Source organism: Delphinapterus leucas, chromosome 20, assembly GCF_059928025.1.
Source record: "Delphinapterus leucas isolate spDelLeu-1000000601 "Yukka" chromosome 20, BTC_Dleu_Yukka2, whole genome shotgun sequence".
Classification (NCBI taxonomy): domain Eukaryota; kingdom Metazoa; phylum Chordata; class Mammalia; order Artiodactyla; family Monodontidae; genus Delphinapterus; species Delphinapterus leucas.
Window position 1 is genome coordinate 31,926,056 of NC_143148.1, and position 19,952 is coordinate 31,946,007.

Below are 19,952 nucleotides of genomic sequence, written 5' to 3' on the forward strand. Positions count from 1 at the left end.
ATCTCAGTAGTGAACGCTTCCACTGCCTCACCAACACCACTCATCATCCGCTATTCCTGCCAATGCAGACCTGACCCACAAGCTTCCTACTGCCCGTACCTGGGACTCTGATGGGAGACTTTTTCTGGCAACAGGAGCTCGCTCAGCCCACACACCAGACAGGCTGGGAATGCTGGGAAGTTAGCACCCTTCCAGGGAAGGCTGAAGGGAGCAGCCTTCATGGATAAATACTCCAGCTTCCTTGCCCAGGGATGGGACAACTCCGAGGCATGGTCAATGCTGTCTCCCAGAAGTTCCCAGCAGGACTGACCAACAGCTGCCCACAGCCATAACTGCTTTTTTTTTTTTAACATATTTATTGGAGTATAATTACTCTACAAATGGTGTGTTAGTTTCTGCTTTATAACCAGGTGAATCAGCCATACATATACATATATCCCCATATCTCCTCCCTCTTGCGTCTCCCTCCCACCCTCCTTATCCCATCCCTCTAGGTGGTCACAAAGCACCGAGCTGATCTCCCTGTGCTATGTGGCTGCTTCCCACTAGCTATCGATTTTATATTTGGTAGTAACTGCTTTTTAACGTCCCCTCTGTTGGGTTCCTTCCCTTTCTTACCTCCCCCCTCCTCTATCAGTGCTTCCAGTATCCCCTCCTAAATAAACTTCTTGAATTCAATTCTTTGTTTCAGGTTCTGTTTCTGGAAGAACCAACAGAAAAAACCCCAACCAAAGACACCAAACCCAGCCAACAATTGAGATCTCTCCTAGTTCTGTTGTGTACACATTTCTGGAGTGCAAGCTATGTAACAGGATATATCAGGTACTGTCCTTTTCCCTAGTAGGGAAGTCACACAGATAAAGTACTAGGCAAAAATACAAAGCAGTATAAAGGGGGAGTTTACTCTATTGTGGGAGGTGGTTATCAGGGAAGGCTTTACAGTGGAGGTGACATCTGAGATTTTAAAGGATGAATAGGAGTTCTCCAGGTAGACAAGAGGAAGATGGACAGCCTACTTAAAAATCCACAAGTGTAAAAAGGCACAAGGTGTCCAAGGAACTATTAATAGTTGAGTATCTCTCATGTTGCTGGAGAATAAAGCACAATTTGGAGATGGTAAAGGAATTTTAAGAAGAATGAGGAGAGAATTGGAATAGCAAGAGATGTGGTTAAATAGGCAGGCAGAATCTTGTCTGTACAGCTGAAGGTGTTTTGATATTATCTCGGAAAGATTGGAAGATTTTAAGAAATTATCTTTTTTCTGATTGCATAAGTATCAAATGCTCATTGTAGAAAAGTTGTCAGATAAAGAGAAGTATAAAGAAGAAAATAAAATTACCTCAAATTCAGGGTTAATTAAATCACGTTGATGTGTTGTTGTCTCTCAGAGGAGTTTTATGCAGAAGAGTGAGGTGATCAGATGAGTTTTAGAAAAGGCTCTGGCAGCTGGTGAATATCATGTGGCTGGAAAGATACCCGACACAGGGTAACCAGCGAGGAGGCTGCTGCAGTGGAAGGCGATGGGTGGGGACCCTCTGTGGGGATGCTGCAGCAGTGGGAATGAGGCTTCGTAGCAGACTTAAAGGTGGGATTCTCAGGACCAGTTGGATGGGACATGGGGTAGAAGAGAGGAGGGGAAGATGACTCCCAGAGAGATTCTGCGTGTCTCCATCCATAAGCTGGTGGAGGAGACACAGGCTGGGAGCCAGGAGACCTGGGTTCTCATTTCAACTCTGTCACTTCCAACCTGTGAGACTTCACAGCCACAGTTTCCTGACCCCCAGATTGGAAAGATGATTCCATTCCTGCTTTCCTCACAGGCTTATCAAAATTGTCCACGGGTCAGAGGAGATGAACGTCCTTGATGGGTGTGGTTCCAGGCTTTCCTCCTGAAACCTCCTCCTTTCTCTGACCATCAGCCTCCAGAAGGCCAAGGCTGACCCACCACCCCACTATTTTTCCCTTTCTCTTCTCTCTGCATCCTTCACAGAGGACATCTGTCATGCTGGTCACCCTGATGAAAATGCTCTAAACACCCTCATGCACCACCATTAATTCATTCAGATATTAGGAATATGGTAGTGTATAGGACAGCCAAGATCCCTGCCCTCATGGAGCTCATAAGCCACCAAGAGGAGACATATAATAGATAAACAAATTTTAAAATTTGGATAGTGATGTAATGAAAGGAATAAAACAGGATGATAGGGTGATGTGATAGAGAGTGGGCATACACTTTAAATTTGAGTGGTCAGGAAGGGACCACTGAACTGAGACCTGAACAACTCAGGCAGAGGAAACAGCAAGTGTAAAGGTCCTGAGGTGGGTTTGAGCTTGGAATGTTTAAACAAAAGAAAGGTCGGTGTGCCTGGGCTTATTCAAACTCCTACCTATCCTGCTTAAGAGTTGTCACCCCTGTGAGGCCTTCTTGGATCACCACCCCACCCCTTACTCGCTAATTCAGCTGCGCCCAATTTCCACACCCTTGTGGTCACAACTAATTCTGACCACGCTGATTTGTGATCAACTCTTTACACACTGGACTGAGAGCTCCTTAAAGCCAGGGACTATCTCCATAGCTCCACCAGCCAGCACGCTTCAGGCATATAGCAGGTGATCAGCATCTACTGATGAACGAGTAAATTAACCAACAGGTAAACGAATGAACAAATATCAGGTCCAAATGGCTCACTCCTTTACTTGTTTAAACTCGCCTTCTCAAGCTCCCTGGTCACACTGCAACTGCACCCTCCCCCCACAGCACTCCCCATCCTCTCATAGTACAGACCACCTTCTGATATACTGTATAATAATGGGTTTACTTGTTATGTTTCTTGTTTTCCCCTGACTCCCCATGACAGATTGTAAACACCATCGTGTCAGGGATTTTTTTTTTTTTCAAGGGATTTTTGACTGAGTTGTCCACTAATGTGTCTCAAGAGCCTAGAACAGTGCCTGGCACGTAAAAGGCATATGTAGGAACACGTGAGCAAAGGGGTGCATGAATGGGTGAATAAATGAATGAATAGCGACTCTAAGCCTCATACAACAGGGGTCACAACCTCAAATCCCTTGCTAGCCTGCCCATAACAAACAGACGAAGGAGTAAGTGCCCAGTTGTGACCTTTCAATTCGAGCCAGCTAAACAAAACCCACCCAATGGCCTGCAGGCCCTCAGTGTGCCTTCCTAGGCACTGAACAGAACATTCCCATTTTGTTGTGGGAGAAACTCTGGCCAGGTGGTTTAAGGGCCTGCGGCGGATGACAGAGCTGGTACTGAACCGTCGTTGATCTCCCCAGTCTTTTCCCCGTCCCCGCGACTCAGATACTATTTCTGAGAGTCTCGCTCTCTTCCCGTAGTCAGAGGTCAGAGCCTGGTGCCCCCAGGAGCTGAGTCTGGTGTCCCAGTGCGTGCTGCAACGGGAATGGGCGCCCGGGTCCCGTGAGTCGCCGGGAGCGGGACTCCCGCCGTCCCCCGAGCCCGCGCCGCGCTCCCGCCCCTGCCCATCCCCGGCCGCGCTGTCAGTCTCCATTAGCGCTAACAGGCTCCAGACAGAGCGGGCCCGGCGCTGGGTTAATGCAATCGGCGCGTTACCTGGGGCGCAGGCTACATTACCAGCCCGGCCCCCGCCCGGCTCGGTCAGAACCAGCCAGCCTGCGCCCCGCCGGCCGCCCCGCGCTTTCAGCGCTCCTCAGGCCGCGCCCGAGCGCCACGCGGCGGAGACCAGCCCCAGCCCGCGCCCCACAGCCTGGCGAGGCGAGGCGAGGCGAGGCGAGGCGGGTCCGGAGCAGGCAAGGCAGGGCGCACGGCAGCCGGGATCCCGTCGCCGCCGAACACGTGAGTGCGCCCTGCGCGCGGAACCGAGCTAGGTGTGCCGGGGAGGCCCAGGTTGGGATGCGCAGAGGTAGGGTGCCAGCGAGTTTGAAGTGCAGAGGTAATAAGTGTCCGGGGAGACCCCTGGGGCTCTCGGACGTGGCTCAGACCCGAGCCGAGGGTAGGGGGCAGCCAGCTGCACCCGGCCGGGTCACCGCCCTGGGAAACCTCTGCCTGGACGTGTCCAAACTCCGCCGTTTGGGGACAAGAGAGAGCGGGTGAATGAGGGAAGAGCTGCGGGGTGCCTAGCAGGATCCCTAGGGCGGCAGGGGTGGTCTCCACCTCGAAGTGCCGTCCCAGTCGGGCGCCCCACTACCTCTGCTTCCAAATTTTTCCAACAGACGCGCGCCCTTTTCTAGGAACCTTGCGTCCGCTCAGTGCGCGCCGACCACAGTATCCCGGCGCTCCCGGGAAGCCTCGGGAGGCGCAGGCAGGGTGGAAGGGCCCAGTGACCGCATCTTTTCCTTTGATTCCAGCAGAGCCTCGGCGTACTCCCAGTATCGCCGACTCCCCTCTCGCCAGCCGCACCCATGCTTCTGGCGCGGATGAACCCACAGGTGCAGCCTGAGAACAGCGGGGCGGGCCCGGGGTCGGAGCAGCCCCAGCGGAAGCGCAAAGCTGCAGAACTCTTGGTGGTGAAAGAGCGCAACGGCGTCCAGTGCCTCCTGGCATCCCGCGACGGCGACGAGCAGCCCCGGGAGACCTGGGGCAAGAAAATCGACTTTCTGCTGTCGGTGGTCGGCTTCGCCGTAGACCTGGCCAACGTGTGGCGCTTCCCCTATCTCTGCTACAAGAACGGCGGAGGTGAGCCCCCTGTCGGGCTGGGGGTTTGTACTTGGGAGGCTACCTGAAGTCCACAGCGGTGGCCGGGAGAGGAGCTGGGATACACACGGGAGGAGAAGAGGAGGCAGAAGGGCAAGTCTGGGACGCAGGAAGGGACTGGATAGGGCTCACGGAAAAAGGAGTCCCCTGTGGAACAGGGAAATCGAGGCATGACTTTGGACGGTGATAGGAGCATGCGTGGAAGGACCAGGGTGGGTGAGGAACTCTGACTTTTTGATGGTCCACAGGAAGGGAGGTGGAGAGCTCTTGACTGGGCGCCAAAAGTGCCCACGGTGACCCCAACTCCAGCACTCCAGGTGTGATAAAGGACTTGGGTACCCTGAAGTCACTTGGGAGGCCCTGCTCCCTTGGGGACAGAAACCCTGGAACAGAGACGCATAAAGAGAAGCTAGTGGCAGAGAGAACTCCACTCTCGGGTTGGTGGTCCTTTGGCTGGAGGGACCAGAGCACACAGCCTAGGCGGGATTGCATCAGTGGGTACCAAGAACTGGCCTGGTCCTTGAGACAGGAGGCCTGGGTGATTGGGATGAAGCCTCTACCTCCTGGGGTCCTGGCCACGTTGCAGGGTGGAGTGGGAGGAAGGCCTGGAGGAGACCCCAGTCCAGCAACCAGGCTCTCTCCCCCTCCCCCTGCTGGGTGACCAATTACTGTCTGCCCTGGGATGAGAGCCTTGAAATCAACTATAGCCTACTCAGGGGGCAGAGTCCTGGGGGAAGCAGCCCAGGGGGCAGGATACTGGGGCCTAAAGCCCTAACTCCTTCCGGAGAGCTTTTGCCCAAACCACCCCAGACCTGCCCCCTTTGCTGGGATGAGCTCAGGAGTACCCTGTAGAGAGCCTGGGAAAATGACCCAGAGGAAGAAGTCGGCAAAGGGGTGGCCACCAGCAACCGAAACACTTTTCTATCCACTGGGCCATCTGCCTGGCAGGGGCTCTGGCTCAGGACTCCAGGGGGTCAGAGGGAGGTAGGGTGAGGGTTTGGAGCTGGAGGGAAAGCTCATGACCTTGTTCCATAGGGTCTGGGCCCCTGCTGATTGCTTCAGTGTGTACTCTGGACACTTGCTTTGGGTGAGGAATGGAAAACAGATGATCCAGAGGTGAAACTTTTCCTCGTTTGACTGCTGCAGCTTCTCAAGAGTTTCTGGTCAGGTTTAAGCATTCTGGCCCTTTGGACTCAAGGAGGGAGGAAATGCAGGTTCTCTGTATTTTTAGCAGACAGGGAGATGAGGAATGAAAGACAGACTAAGAAAACCTAGGACACTCTGTCTAGCATGTCCTGCATGACTGTCCGAGGCTGCGTGTCCCTAGACAGCAGAAGGTTCTGTCATTAATCAGCAATACTGATTGGGTTCCTCTTGGCATGAGCTACAGTGCTAGGCTCTGCAGGGGTCACCTAGATGTATTAACCACCACGTCTGCCTGCCAGGAGCTCTAGTCATCTAAGGGCTTCATTGTCATGCACTACACATCATTTCCATTGTTATAAGTATCTGTTGAAACTAAAAGCACCCCAGATGGCCAATTGAACACATCAGCTAGATGGATATTCTGGGGCTTTCACTGACACTGTCCGCTCACTTGGCCACCGCCACCAACTGAGAGTGCCTGCTGTATGCAAGGTAGTCTGTACCAGGCGCCCAGGGCACCAAACACAGCACATTTGTCACACGTTCCAATTTTTAGGTGAAGTTGGCCAGAAGCTCCCTCTCCTAGGCTTGCTAGCCCTGCACATCACCCATCCTGAGTTGTTGAGTCATTTGTCTCTTTGTGAGTCTGTCTTCCAAACAGACGGGGGCACATTGAGAGCAGAGACTGTGGCTTTTTCATGCCTGTATTTCTAATGCCCAAGATAAGGGCTAGATCCTGGCAATGTGGTAGAAGGTGCCTGACAAACTTCTGTTGAATGAAAAAAATGAATGAAATGGTTCAAGCCCTCAGAGACCTAATGCCTACCCAGGAACAGCAGAACCCCCAACTCCACCGGCAGGAGCTAACAAAGTGAGGCAGCCTGTGCTGGTGGGAGGCGGGGTTGGCACCTAGAGATCAGAAGCCCTGGCTGTGGAGTCCTGGGTTCCAGCTTCTAGCTGTGTGACATTGGGTACCTCTCCAAGCCTCTGTTTCCTCATCTGTCAAATGGAAACAATGGTGTTCAACTCAGAGGGTTGTTGTGAGGACTCAATGTGATAATGCTGTGGAGGGCCTGGCATGAAGTACGGCCTTAGTAAAGATAGCCGCCACCTCTTATTCACATCCTTGCGATGATGCGTGAGATGGATGGGAGAGGTGTCATGTACTCTAAAGGCCTGAGGGGAGGCTGCTTAGGAAAGACTCAGAGGAAGTGAGCTGTGTGGTTGGAACTCAGCTCCTTGGGACGGAGGGAGCGCGGACAAGCCTGGGGAAGGGAGCAGGTGTACTAGGTGTTCAAGAATGCAGGAGGGATCGTCTCTGAGATTAGGAGTGCAGACTGGCTGAAGGGCGAGCCGGGAGAGATAAGGGTGGAGAGGCAAGTTGGGGCCAGGCTATGGAGACCGTGGCTGGCAGGCTACGGGGTGGGGAAGTTATACGAGTGAATTTCCATTTCTGGCTAGGATGTCTACGGCTGGCACAATGGAGCGGTGCAGTCCCACATCTCAGGGTCTGAGGCAGCTTCTGTTCTTACTCTGCACCCCTCCAGGGGATGCTTGGCTGGCTCCTTCTGGGCTTTGTCTCTGCTGAGACCTCCTGGCTGCTCCTTGTGGATCAATTCCCATCCAGCAATTATAAAGTCAGCCCTAGAGATGGGCAAGCAGGTTAGCAGGTGGATATCCTGTAATTCTAGAAGCAGCCCAAAGACCCAAGTTCAAATCCCATCTCTGTCACTCTCTCTGAGCTCAAGTTCCCTGCTACAGCTGGAGGTGAGCTTGGATGACCCCAAGATCCGTCCCTCTCCAATGCCTGGCTCAGCACTGCACCCAAGCCAGGACTCACGCACCCTGTTATTTAACAGGCTGTGTTCTCTTCTGGTGCCAGTATTAACACGGTAACCTCCAAGTCCAGCTGTTCATGCTGGCCCAGACTGGAGGATGTTTTGAAATGATAAAGGTGCCAATAGTTTAGGCCCCTGGCTAATATATTTTTTTTTTTGGCTAATATTTTTTGAATGAATTACTGAGAAAGATCAACCTGTCCGAACATCTTCCCATAAGCCAGCTGCTGGGATGCACGGGGGCAAGTGGCTTCCTTCCAGCCGGGAAAGCCACTCTTGGAAATTCCAAGGCTTTGTTCAGAACCTTCTCAAACAGGGAGGCGGTGTCAGTGGGGCTCTTTCCAAGGTCCTCCGCTCCTGTGGTCTTGGGCCAGGCCTGTGTTGGTCCCCAGGGAGGAGTGGACAGATCCATCGAGTCCCCGTGTCTGTCTCCTTGCCATGGAAGAGGCCACTCTGAATTATCCTTTGTAAATGAACGCTTCTGTTTGAGATGTGTCCGGCTGACATCTCTGAGCTGTCAGAGAGGTGTCCTTTAAGTTCAGACAGACCTGAGTTTGAATCTGAGCCTGACACTTCCCAGAAGTGTGGCCTCGGACAAGGCACTCGTCCTTTTTGGACCTCAGTTTCCTTGTGCAGAAAAGGAAGGTGACTGCCTCTCCCCACAGGGTGATATGACATTAGATATAATATAAGCAAAGTACTTACAACAGTGTCTGACACGTAGTAGGGGCTCAATAAATGAAGTTGTTGCTGTTATTTTTATTGTTCAATGATTTTTAACTGCTAGACCCAGGCTAGATACAGGAGTAGGGCAGGGTCCTGATTTTGGAGCAGATTTGATTCTAAGAGGAAGTTAGAAGGGATATAAGGCTGGAAAGTGGTCACACTTGGGCCTGGGGTTTCTAACAGCCTAACCTTATCCCACTTTTTTCCCTACCTGGAAAATGGGGATTAACATTCCTATATGGGGTCCCGTGAGATATGTAGTTCTGGGTCCCAAATGGGGTTCCCTTCCTTCCTCAAGTGAGCTCAGGGCCTGTGGTACCCACAGACCTTTGGGAATCCTCTTGGCCAAAATATCTGGGGTTCTTGAGGTCAAGCAAGAGGCGGTGACGGGTACAAAAGGCAGGAGTTTGCAAACTCATCGCCCTCGCGTTGGGCCTGGCTGCAGGGGGCCATCTACACCCCGAGCTTGCCAAGCCTGAGGCTGATTTTTCAGCTCAGATGTACATGAGCCAGCCAGCTGGTATGGCCCTCCGGCTAACAAGTTTGCAGGAATGAGGCATTCTTCAGGGGCTGGAGCTGAGACTGTGATCTGGCATTACCAGCATGATTTGGCCCATTGCTCTGAGCTGGCCAAAAAGATCTAGAGGGACTGTTTTCAACAAGGTGGGATTTCATAGGGATAAATGTTACATCCTGCCCTGTGGTCCCAAACCCAACTGCCTAAGTAAGGATTAGGCCACAGCACAAGTGGAGAAAGGCCCCGGGGCTTTCATTAGCTGCATCCTCTGTGTGAGTCACTGCCGGGATCCATTTATTTAACAAAAAAACCCCACTTACTAAATGCCTGTCATATGCCAGGAATATAGAGATGAGCAAAAGGCAATCCCTGCCTTTAGGGAGTTCATAGTCTATTACAGATTTTCTACAAGTTAACGTCATTTTCAATTCTGTTATTGGAGGTGCTATATCCCAAATCAGGGAGGTGAGGTTCCACTCTGTTCTTTGTGAGTTATATTTCCTTCTCTAATATAGTTCTGACCATTCCAAACACCCTGTAATTTGTTCCTCTTAAAGAGACCAGGATGGAAGAGATGGGAAACCAGAATCTTCGAGGAGCTTCATTAGTAAGAATCAAGTCAGATCCTGCAAAGTTGACACGGAGGGAGAATTGTCACAGGAGGAGGGGTAGCCTCAACTCCAATTTCCCTGAATTTCACCCCCACTGACCTCCTTAGAGGGGCGGGGTTTAATCTACCAGAGGAGCAAGCATGTTTCCTCATTGGAACTGTCCTTCTCTCAGAACTAGGGTCCAGAGATCAGCTGGAAGAACCCAAAGTGAAGATGAGGGAGCAACCCCTTGTGGGACCAGAAAAGGCGGTCCTCGTCACTTGGTAGATCATTCTGTAGAATCCCCTCTTGGAATAGCAGAGGCTTATGTAGAGGCGTGTATAGATGCTGCTGGCTAGTCTCGGTAGAGTGCAGGGGATGGAGTGAAGAGGTGCAAGACTCCACTTGGGCTGAGGTCCCGGGAACTCTGAGGCCAGTGGGCAGAGCCCCACAGTGGTCGCTGAGGGTCCTAAGGAGAAGGTCAGTCTTGGGGCAGAGAAGACACAAGTTGACACCACATGGCTCAGCTACCCTACCTGTGGCAGAGAGTCTGTGTTGACAAACTTGAATGACCTGGGCGTGATTTGTTATAGGAACAGGCATGGTTCCTTACAGAAATGGCCACTGGCAAAGACTCAGAGGGGGACCCTACGCCTGGCACCCAAAGGGCACAAAGGATTGCTTTGGAGAAGTCTGATTTGTTTTGTTCTGGAGGACAGAATGAAGGCAGTAAGTGGAGGCTGCAGCGAGAGGGATTTAGGAGCAGGGAGGAAGCAGAGCTGGCCAGACAGAGAGGTTGGGCTGCCAGGGTCAGCAAAGCCTCAGCTGACCATGGTGTCCTCTGAAGCTGGGATGGCCCTTCAGACTGGTCCTGAGTTGGGGTGAGGGGGCCAGGACTGTATGCCCCAGGGTCCATCGGTCATTGGATGCCAGCTGCCCTGGGAAGGGAATGTGGCCTTGGGTGAGGCAGCTGGCTTCAGCCGAGGCAATTCCCAAAGGGCTGCACCTGAGGGCTGAGCAGTCCCAGCTGCAGGGGAACAGGTCCTTCATTCTTGAAGGAGCATCTGGGCAGTACCGCCAGAGCCCTTTTTGCTCATGGGGCTGGCTGTGGCCTCAGGGAATCCTTGGATCTACTCCTCGTGGTCAGCAATCTTGTTTGGACACGAGGAGGAGTAGCCAGCCTCGCTTGGGATGGGGGCATGAGTTGCCCAAGCAACTTGCCTCAAAATCCTTCTGTGCTGGGAGCTTCTGTGCTGTGCTCTGCAGAGGACCCGGCCACCGTCAACCTCACGGGCGATCCCTAGCTTGTGGTTTCCAGTGTACAAAGGCGCATCTCAGCTGCTCTTACGTGTGATGGCAGGACATGCTTCCCATTTACAGAGCACCTCAGTGCCAGGGACTTCACCTCCGTTATCTCTAATGATCACAGCAAACCAGTGATGCAGGTATCATCCCCCCTTACAAAGGGGGAACCAAAGCTCAGAGAAGTCACATTGGCTCGAGGTCACAAAGCCATAAATAGCATGGTTGGGGGCCAGGATTGCCTCAGATCGAGGCAAGGGGGTAAGAGGAAAACTCCGTTTTTGTACACATTCTACAGTCTTTTGACACCAAATATGTGGGGTTTTTCTTAACACCAACCCATCCTCCAACTTTGGGGTGGGTGTCCTACCATTCAATTCTGACACCACCTGGAGTTAGTGCAGACCCCACAGGTTAGGGCTCAGTCTCACAAGAATTCTCTCACTTCACAGGCCAGTCACAAGGGTCAAGATGTCACGTGTGCTTCTGACCAACCGGCTATAATCAGGGGTTCCCATGACCCCCTCTGCAGGTTTGATAATTTGCTATAACAGCTCACAGAACTCTGATAAACATTTGCCAGTTTGTTATAAAGGCTATTATGAAGGGTACAGGTAAACAGCCAGGTGAAGAAGTACACAGGGGGTGAGGTATGGAAGGGTCCTGGGTGCAGGAGCGTCTGAGCCCGTGGAGATGGGGTGCACCACCCTCCCAGTATGTGCACGTGCTCACCAGTGCATCAGTCCGGAAGCTTTCCAAACCCCCTACGTTCGGGATATTTATGAAGCCTCCTCACAAGGGCATGATTGATATTCACTCAATCTCTAGCCCCTCTTCCTTCCCTGGAGGGTGGGCGTGGGGCTGAAAGTCCTAAGCCTCTAATCATGGCTTGATCTTTCTGGGGAACAGCCCCCATCTAGAAGCCCACCAAGAGTGGCTTCATTAGAACAAAAGACACTCCCATCACCCAGAAAATTCTCAGGGATTTAGGAGCTCTGCATAAGATGCTCCTGTCACCCCATCACTCAGGAAGTTACAAGGGTTTTAGGAGTTCTGTGTCAGGAGCCCAGAGCAGAGACAAGGGGTCTGCCCTGGGCCCTGGGCCCTGATCTGCCCTCCTCTCTGCCTCCCCCACGCCAGGGCTGAGAGGGCCTGCCCACTCAGAGCACTGATTCTAACCCCCATCAAACTCCAGGTACCTGGACTCCGGAATTCCCTGCCCAAACACTCCAACATCCACCCACCCCAGTCTACAAGGTCCTCTTACCTGGACCCTGCTTCCCCAGCCTGGACTGTATTACAGGCCTGCACAGCCCCAGGCCCAAGGGGAAGCCAGAGGCCCCCTGTCTGCAGAGGCTGTGGACAGAGCTTAGACATGTGGGCACAAGAGTCCACACGTACGTGCAAAAGGCCTCACACACTGCTGGTTGGAGCTGAGGTGGGGATGAAGCAGGGTGCGGGCTCCCCCCAGGCCTCCACACTCCAGCGCAAAGCTCCAAGAACTGGGGATTCCAGATTTGAACTTTATAATAGAACCATGCTGAGTTGTCAAGGTAGGATGATAGAGCAGGTTTGGTTTAACAGCTGTGGCCTGAGTTGTCACCTTTAAATATGTGGATATCGCAGGGTAAGTCTCCACCGGTGCTCTTGTCCCCATTTCTACAAGTCGGGTGGGCCTGCTGCATGCAGCCCTGTCTCTACTGAAATCTCACCTTCTTTTGCACCCTGATGCCTATACCCTTGGGATACCTGGGAAGCGGGGACAAATCTGGCTACCATAGGCATTGACTAACTTTTTCTTGGAATTCTGGTGAAAGCCACGGGCAGTGACAACCCATAGCTGAGCTACAGGCACCAGGCGAACAGTCCTGTGGGTTTTCACTTCTTAATACATCAGGATGTGGCCAGTTTGAGGAATCCTACCCTCCCCCAACTGGGAAGCTGGGCCAGTGAGGTCTCAAGGGACCCTCCTGTCCCTCCTGCAGCCCCTCCCTGATCACAGTCTCACCACCCTCACACCAGGCCTGGCCCGCACCTCCTCTTGCTGAGCCACCTCCCACAGGCATCCCGTCCCCTCCCCTGGGGTCCTCCTCACCCACCAGGGGTCTGCTCCAGCACTTCCCATCTGAACTGAGTGACCACTGGCTTCCCTTTTCTGAGGACTTGACATTTGCACAGAGGAGTCCAGAGCCCCTCTCTGACCAGTAGGGTTCCTCTCTAATGGCGGGGCGGCATCAGGCAGTGTGTGCCAGACAGATGCTTTTCTTACTGAATTCATCCAAAGGCCACGGGTTGGAGTCCCTTTCGCAGTTGACAGTCTTTTCTTCCTGTGTTCGTGTGAGTGTGTTGACGTGCAGAATCCGTGTGTACCTTTGCATGAAGATGTACAGGTGTGCATCTGCGTACGTGTGTGGATGTTGGAGACCCCTAGGAGCTGAGACCCTCGGGAGGTCTGCCTCTGTCAGCCCAGCCAGAGCATTCCAGAGCCAGGATTCTGGGCCTGTAGCTCCTCAGGTTCTCAGCTCTCTGGCCCTGCACGAGGCTGGATGAAGCTGACACTGCCACGCATGGAGATGAGGCAGGGCCGTGGGAATGTGGCACTTATGGGCCTTGCAGAGCAGTACCTTCTAGGAAGTTTGCAACCAGCCTCGGTGTCCCAGGAGCTGCTGCAGGGCTGTTTCTAGGAGAAGCATCCTTAGCTGACCTCAGGCACCCCTGAAGCCTCTTTCTGACTCTTCAGCTCTGTCCTGGCTTCCTCCAGATCTTTCTGCAAGGGGGCTTAGGCCATCTCCCTGGTCGATGTCCTCTTTTAGAATAAGACACTGGCCACTGGGCAGCTTTCTGGTTTTCATTCATACTCAGCCATTCCAACATTCTTGAACGTTCCCCATCTGTTACCACCTGAAGCTTTGGCTGCCCCGCATCAAATGCACTTGGAAGAGTCTTGGGCTTGTGCAGACCCATAATCTTTCCTCCTCTCCTTCCACTGGAACTCCCAGCCAGCACAAAAGGGTTATTTACCTACAATTGGGCAATTTACCTACCTGTTGGCAGTGCCACCCAGAGGGTTAGAGTTGAGAAAACTGGCCAGTGTGAGATCCCTGGTGAATTGGCTGATGTTGCTTTTTCCTCTGGTTGTAGAAAAGAACATCTAGTTGACAGGGGCAAACCACAGTGCTGAGATCTGAGCCATGACTCCTGGCTTTTTCCTTCCCTGTTGTCCCTTGGACCACTGACTTCAGTCTTCAAGCCTGTTAAATACTCTAATACATCTATTTCCCTTACTCTCTGGCTCCAGGCCCCCAAGGGCAGTGACAGGTGGCCACAAGGCAGAGTGGGGCTCCAACAGATCCAGATGTGGAGCCAAGCAAGCATACTTACTAGTTTGGACAAGCATCTTGACCTTTCTAAGCCTCAGTTTCCTCATCTTTTACATGGGATTGGTGGTAATTCTCAGGGATGGTTTTAAAGGAATAATTATGCAAAAACTTAGTGTGTGGCTTGGCATATAACGGAGCTCAATAAATGGTACTTGTTACTTTCACCAGCTCCACCGTCACCACCACCACCCCGACCTCCATCAGCATCACCGGCATTGCTATCAGCAGCGTGAACAGACGTGGGTTCCAGTGCCAGACTAGCCCTCTCTGTGTGGGGAAAGAGAAGGGTGGAGATTGAGAGTAGAAATGAGGAGGGGAAGAGAGAGGTTGGCATGTGACCGTTTCAAAGAAGTCCAGCCTGGAGCAGGGGCTGGAGGCTTGGACCAGCCCATGACCAGCAGACCAGCTGGCTCAGTTTCAGAGTCCCAGTTTCAGATCACCCTCCACCAAGCCTCTATGCAGACTCATGTCCTCCATCGAGGCTGGGATATTCTGAAATCAATAGAATATTTTGGGAATGGCTCTGGAGCTCTGGAGCCAGGCAGACCTAGGCCCAAATCTCAGATCTATCACTGACCAGTTGGGTGAATTTAGACAAGTCACCAAGCCTCAGTTTCCTCCTCTGAAAAATCGGTATAGCAGTTGCCACCTGAGATGGTTTCTGGGTAGGATAAATGGGATCACAGATGTCCAGTGCCCAGCGCCCTGCTTGATACATAGGAGGTACTCATGTTCCAGTGGTTTCTTCCCTACTCCCCACCCTGCTAGTCCGTCTCCTGCTTCAGAAGGACTGGGTCTCAGAGCACTGCGGCCAAAACTTCATGCTTTGTCCCTAAGAGCCCTGGGCTTCCTGAGGGGAAGCCCTGGGAGGAAAGTGGAGACTGACAGTCTGAGTAGCTGGGGGAGTTTTACCCTGGGTGCATGCGACTTTGCCACAGTTCTCTGCTAGCCTGGTGCCCCAGTTTCCACATCTGTAAAATGGCGGTAGTAATACTTTTAGGGTTGTTGTGAAGATGGAATGAGATATTGCATGGAACACAGTGCCGGGAACACAGTAGGGAATATTATATTCCTAATATTATCATCGTTACGCATTTCCTGGTTTCTGCACTTTCCTAGTGTGGGCGGGTCAGAGAGTGTTTGGTTTCCAAGGTTACGACATCTCAGCCAAAGGCCAATGGCGGGAGGAGTGTGGATCTGGCCTGGCCACCTCCGGTTGCACCAGGCCAAGGAGCAGCCTAGGCTGACGTGGCGAGTACCCCTGTGAGTCACCTCACGGCGTCAGAGCCCGTTAAGCTCACCCCAGGCTACCAGGCGTACTGAGAACTGTCTCTGGAACTCAGACGTGTCTAATTCTACCAGGAATTTTCCCAGGGACTTGCTGCTGCCCATTGCCAAGGGTTCCCTGTAGCTTCGGCAGTGTTCTGGGTGGGCATCTTCCCTGGTCAGAGACTTGAGCCTCTGACCTTTCTGATCCGGTGTTTGTTTACCTTCAGCCAGCAGTAACAGAGTGAGCTTGATGGTTGGAAGACATGAATGCGAATCCTGCTTCTGTCACTTAGCAACAGTGCAAACAAAACCAATTCGACTCCCTTCTCTGCCTTCAGTTTCCCCTGGGGGGAAATAATGACCCTCTCTGATTATTTCTGTGAGCTGATGTGAGACTAAGGACAATCCAGTGAGGTCATGTTTGGGAAAACCCGAGGTGACCTTAAACTGATATAGACATGAGCAAAATGAAAACTCAGTCATATGTAACTTTGGGCACTGTCTCTCCCTCTCTGGCCTCAATTGCCTTACCTATAAAAGGAAGGGTTTGGGGTGATTGGCATTCCCCAGAGTTGTGATTCATGAAAGAAAGGGTTCTATGTTGAAATTAATTTGGTAAAGACTGCACCTGATCTTCCTCATAGCCCGTCACAGCTTGTGCTTGTGTATCAAAGGCTAGGAGAATCCTGCAAGAAACAAGCCTATTTAGCTTTTTTTTTTAATTATTTTTTTTAATTTACTTTTGGCTGCTTTGGTTCTTTTGTTGCTGTGCATGGCTTTCTCTAGTTGCGGCAAGTGGGGGCTACTCTCCGTTGCGGTGCGCGGGCTTCTCATTGCGGTGGCTTCTCTTGTGGAGCACGGGCTCCAGGTGCACGGACTTCAGTAGTTGTGACTTTCAGGCTCTAGAGCACAGGCTCAGTAGCTGTGGCTCATGGGCTTAGTTGCTCCGCGGCATGTGGGATCTTCCCAGACCAGGGCTCAAACCCATGTCCCCTGCATTGGTCGGCAGATTCTTAACCACTGTGCCACCAGGGAAGCCCAAGCCTATTTAGCTTTGATGAACACAGATTTTACTAATTTGAGCACAGAACCTCATTATTATGATTATGACTACTGCTATAACTATTATTATGTTATGGCTATTTGTATTAATTGCTCTGATTTACCTACCACAAGACATCCCTTGAGAAGTGGCCGGGTGACATGAATGAGGACCCTCACAGCTCTGGCTGACATGGGTCCACACACTCTGAGGGGCAGGCCCAAGGCTGAGCAGGGATCTAGGGGCTCACACTCTGCTTCTGTGTCTTCCAGGTGCCTTTCTGATCCCGTACACCCTGTTCCTCATCATCGCTGGCATGCCCCTGTTCTACATGGAGCTGGCTCTGGGCCAGTACAACCGGGAAGGGGCAGCCACCGTGTGGAAGATCTGCCCGTTTTTCAAAGGTAAAGAAGGAATCTGGGGGAGTCAAAGGTTGTTCTAAAAGACTTCTGTGTGCCCCTGGAGAATCTGCTCCAAAGGTGGGATCTACGGTAGACCAACTCTCTCGAGGTTTACAGTTATTGGCAAGGTCAAGCACGTCCACCATTCAAAGTTACATGGAACGCATTGGGGGTGTCAGGAACAGCTTTAGCCTAGAAAGTCTGGAAATCTGGGTTCCAGTCCAGGCTGTACAGCTGAGTAACCAGAGGGAATCTGTTTTCCTGATTGGGAAAAACTCATAGAAGTGTCAGAAGTACCCAGAACACATACCACTACTCTCCCCTCTTGCTCCCATGGCAGACATGATAAATGGATCACGTGCCTTTCCACCGTGGGCAAGGGGCTTCATTCCGCTGGGAGAGAATGTTATCATGCCTCAGTGTTATCCTGCCCAAGGGGTGGGGGGAGCTGGGATACTTATGCTCCAACACCTGACCCGGCTGCTCCCTGGGGCATTAAATGTCCTGGCACTTTCGCCTTGCCTGATGATAAGTGGACAGAAGGGGCTCCAGGGGCAAGAGAGAGCCCTCAGGCAAATGAATGGGGGGTGGGGCCCTAGGGGATTTAGGGCTCCGACAATCTGCTACAGAAAAAAAGAGAGGTGTGGGAGGTCGGGTAGTGCAATGGTTGGAGCCAGCCAGGAGAGGTGGTTCTGAGGAAGCCACTGCCTGACCCCCTCTGCCCCCGCCTGACCCCCTCTGCCCCCCACCCAGGAGTTGGCTACGCTGTGATCCTCATTGCACTCTACGTTGGCTTCTACTACAATGTCATCATTGCCTGGTCACTCTACTACCTCTTCTCCTCCTTCACCCTTAACCTGCCCTGGACTGACTGCGGCCATGCCTGGAACAGCCCCAACTGCACCGACCCCAAGCTCCTCAACAGCTCCGTGCTGGGCAACCATACCACGTACTCCAAGTACAAGTTCACGCCGGCAGCAGAGTTTTATGAGTAAGTCATCAACCCCTCGTCCTGTTCACACGGGCGCATCGAGACCTGTGCTGGGCAGGACCTGAGCCAAACGCTAAGGAAAACCACAGGAGGGGAGGGGGCCACGCCAGTCACTGTAGTGTGTACTCAGCAGCCACCACAGGCGTGATCCTGGCTAGAAGCCAAGGATACAGCTGTGGACAAAGCTTGAGGAGCTTGTGTTCTGGCGCAGAATGGGGGTGGGGAGACAACACACTAGCAAAAAGGTAAGGAAGCAAGAACGCTGTACAGCGTGAACATGCCCTTCAGGAAATCAAACACATTTTAGGGAGTATAAGTGCTCTTAAGGAACTAAAACCAGTGCTACACAGTGATTGTGTAGGGAAAAGGAACTTTAGTGCAGGTGGTCAGGGAGGGCTTCTAGGAGGAGGTGTCGTAAGAACTGATGAAGTCAGCCAGGGGAACACCTAAGGGCTCAGCTGGTAGATGATGGAGCTGCAGCTTGAACCCAAGTCAGTCTGATCCTGAAGCTGTCACCTGGTCCACCGTGTGCTGCTGTCTCTCTGGGGCTTCCACGGGTGAAAGTAGCCAGAGTTTGTGAGTGAGATTTAGGAAGCGGGAGGCAGGCCAGCTGTGTACAGCTCAGAGAAATTATTTGGACTATGTGTATGAGAGGCACTGACTGGTGTAGAAGACAGAACATCTTTTTAAAAAAGAAACATTTTATGTTGAAATCATTTTAGAGGTAGAAAAAAGTTGCAAATGTAGTACACAGAGTCCCTGTAGACCCTTCACCCAGTTTCCCCTAATGTTGACACCTTATACAACCATAGTGCAATGATTGAAATCAGAAAATTAACATGGATTAACTAACCTGCTAAAGACTATTTTTGAATTTGTTAGTTTTCCCACTAATGTCATATCGTGGTCCAGGATCCAACCTAGAGTCCCATGTGGCATTTAATTGTCACATCTCCTTAGTTTCCTCCAATCTGTGAGAGTTCTTTAGTCTTTCCTTGAGTGTCATGCCCTTGATGCTTTTGAAGAGCACTGGTCAGTTTTTCTATAAAATAGCCCTCAGTGTGGGTTGGTCATTGTTTTCTCCTGATTAGACTGACTTTGACATTTTTGGCAAGAATAACTTGGAAATGACATTGTGTCCTTCTCGGTGCATCATATCAGGGGGTACAGGATGCCAGTCTCTTATTACTAGGCATGTTGACCTTGATCACTCAGCTAAAGTGCTATCTACCAGCTTCCTCCTGTGCAGAGGTAGCATTATTCTCTGTAATTAGTAAGTGTCTTCTGGGAAGTTACTTTGAGGTTATGCAAATATCTCATTTGTCATCAGACTTTTGCCCACAGTTCTTACCATCCTTCAATGAGTCTTGCAGACAAGGATTATTATTTATAGTGTTGATCTAAAGTGATTTCTAGTCCCATCATTCCCTCTAGATTAATTGAAGAGAAAAGTCCCTTTTCCCCTATTTATTCATTCGTTTGTTTACTCATTTATTCATTTCTATCAGTATGGCCTCATTGGTATTTATTTTATTCTGTGGTTTTAACCCATAGCCATCATTATTTATTTTGTTGCTCCCTAGACTCCTCTCAACCTCTACTCTGTCCTTTTAAGTCCTTGAGGTTGGTAATAGTCAACTTGTTTTCAGTCGCCTTATTTCAAATGTTTGCATGGTGGTCTCTTCAGAACGTAGCATCTATTGTCTTTATGCTTCAGGCGGGGGTGAGTCCCATTTTAGCAACCCCCTACACAACTGTTAGCAGCTAAGCAGAAAGTCCCTGGTACAAACTGTGGGGCAGGACAAGTAAATCCCACTCAAACCTCACTCTCAAGGTACACATGGTCTGAGTAGTGGTTGGAAAACTTTCCAGTAAAAAATTAGATAGGAAATATTTTGGGCCTTGTGGGCCACGTAGGTCTCTTGCATATTCTTTATTTGATTTTACCCTTTAAAAAGATAGAAACCATCCTTAGCTCACAGGCCATAACTCAATGGGCCACAGCTGGATTTGGGGACGGGGCGGGGAGGGGTGGGGCGTGGCTTGCTGACTGC

General features: G+C 51.5%; 1 protein-coding gene across 3 annotated transcripts in view; it reads left to right on the forward strand.

Annotated features, from left to right (window-relative positions):
* SLC6A2 (solute carrier family 6 member 2) overlaps nt 1-19,952 on the forward strand; it is an 80,094-nt gene that overhangs the window by 23,059 nt on the left and 37,083 nt on the right. The window contains exons 3-6 of one of the 3 annotated variants that reach the window (XM_089903083.1): nt 692-3,838; nt 4,351-4,678; nt 16,779-16,910; nt 17,661-17,898. In XM_089903083.1, the coding sequence (XP_089759209.1) occupies nt 3,578-3,838; nt 4,351-4,678; nt 16,779-16,910; nt 17,661-17,898 (959 nt within the window). In that variant the 5' untranslated portion in view covers nt 692-3,577. Of the gene's footprint in view, nt 1-691; nt 3,839-3,864; nt 4,093-4,350; nt 4,679-16,778; nt 16,911-17,660; nt 17,899-19,952 lie in introns of those variants that run through there. The other 2 variants (XM_089903084.1, XM_089903085.1) reach the window with 2 other exon arrangements.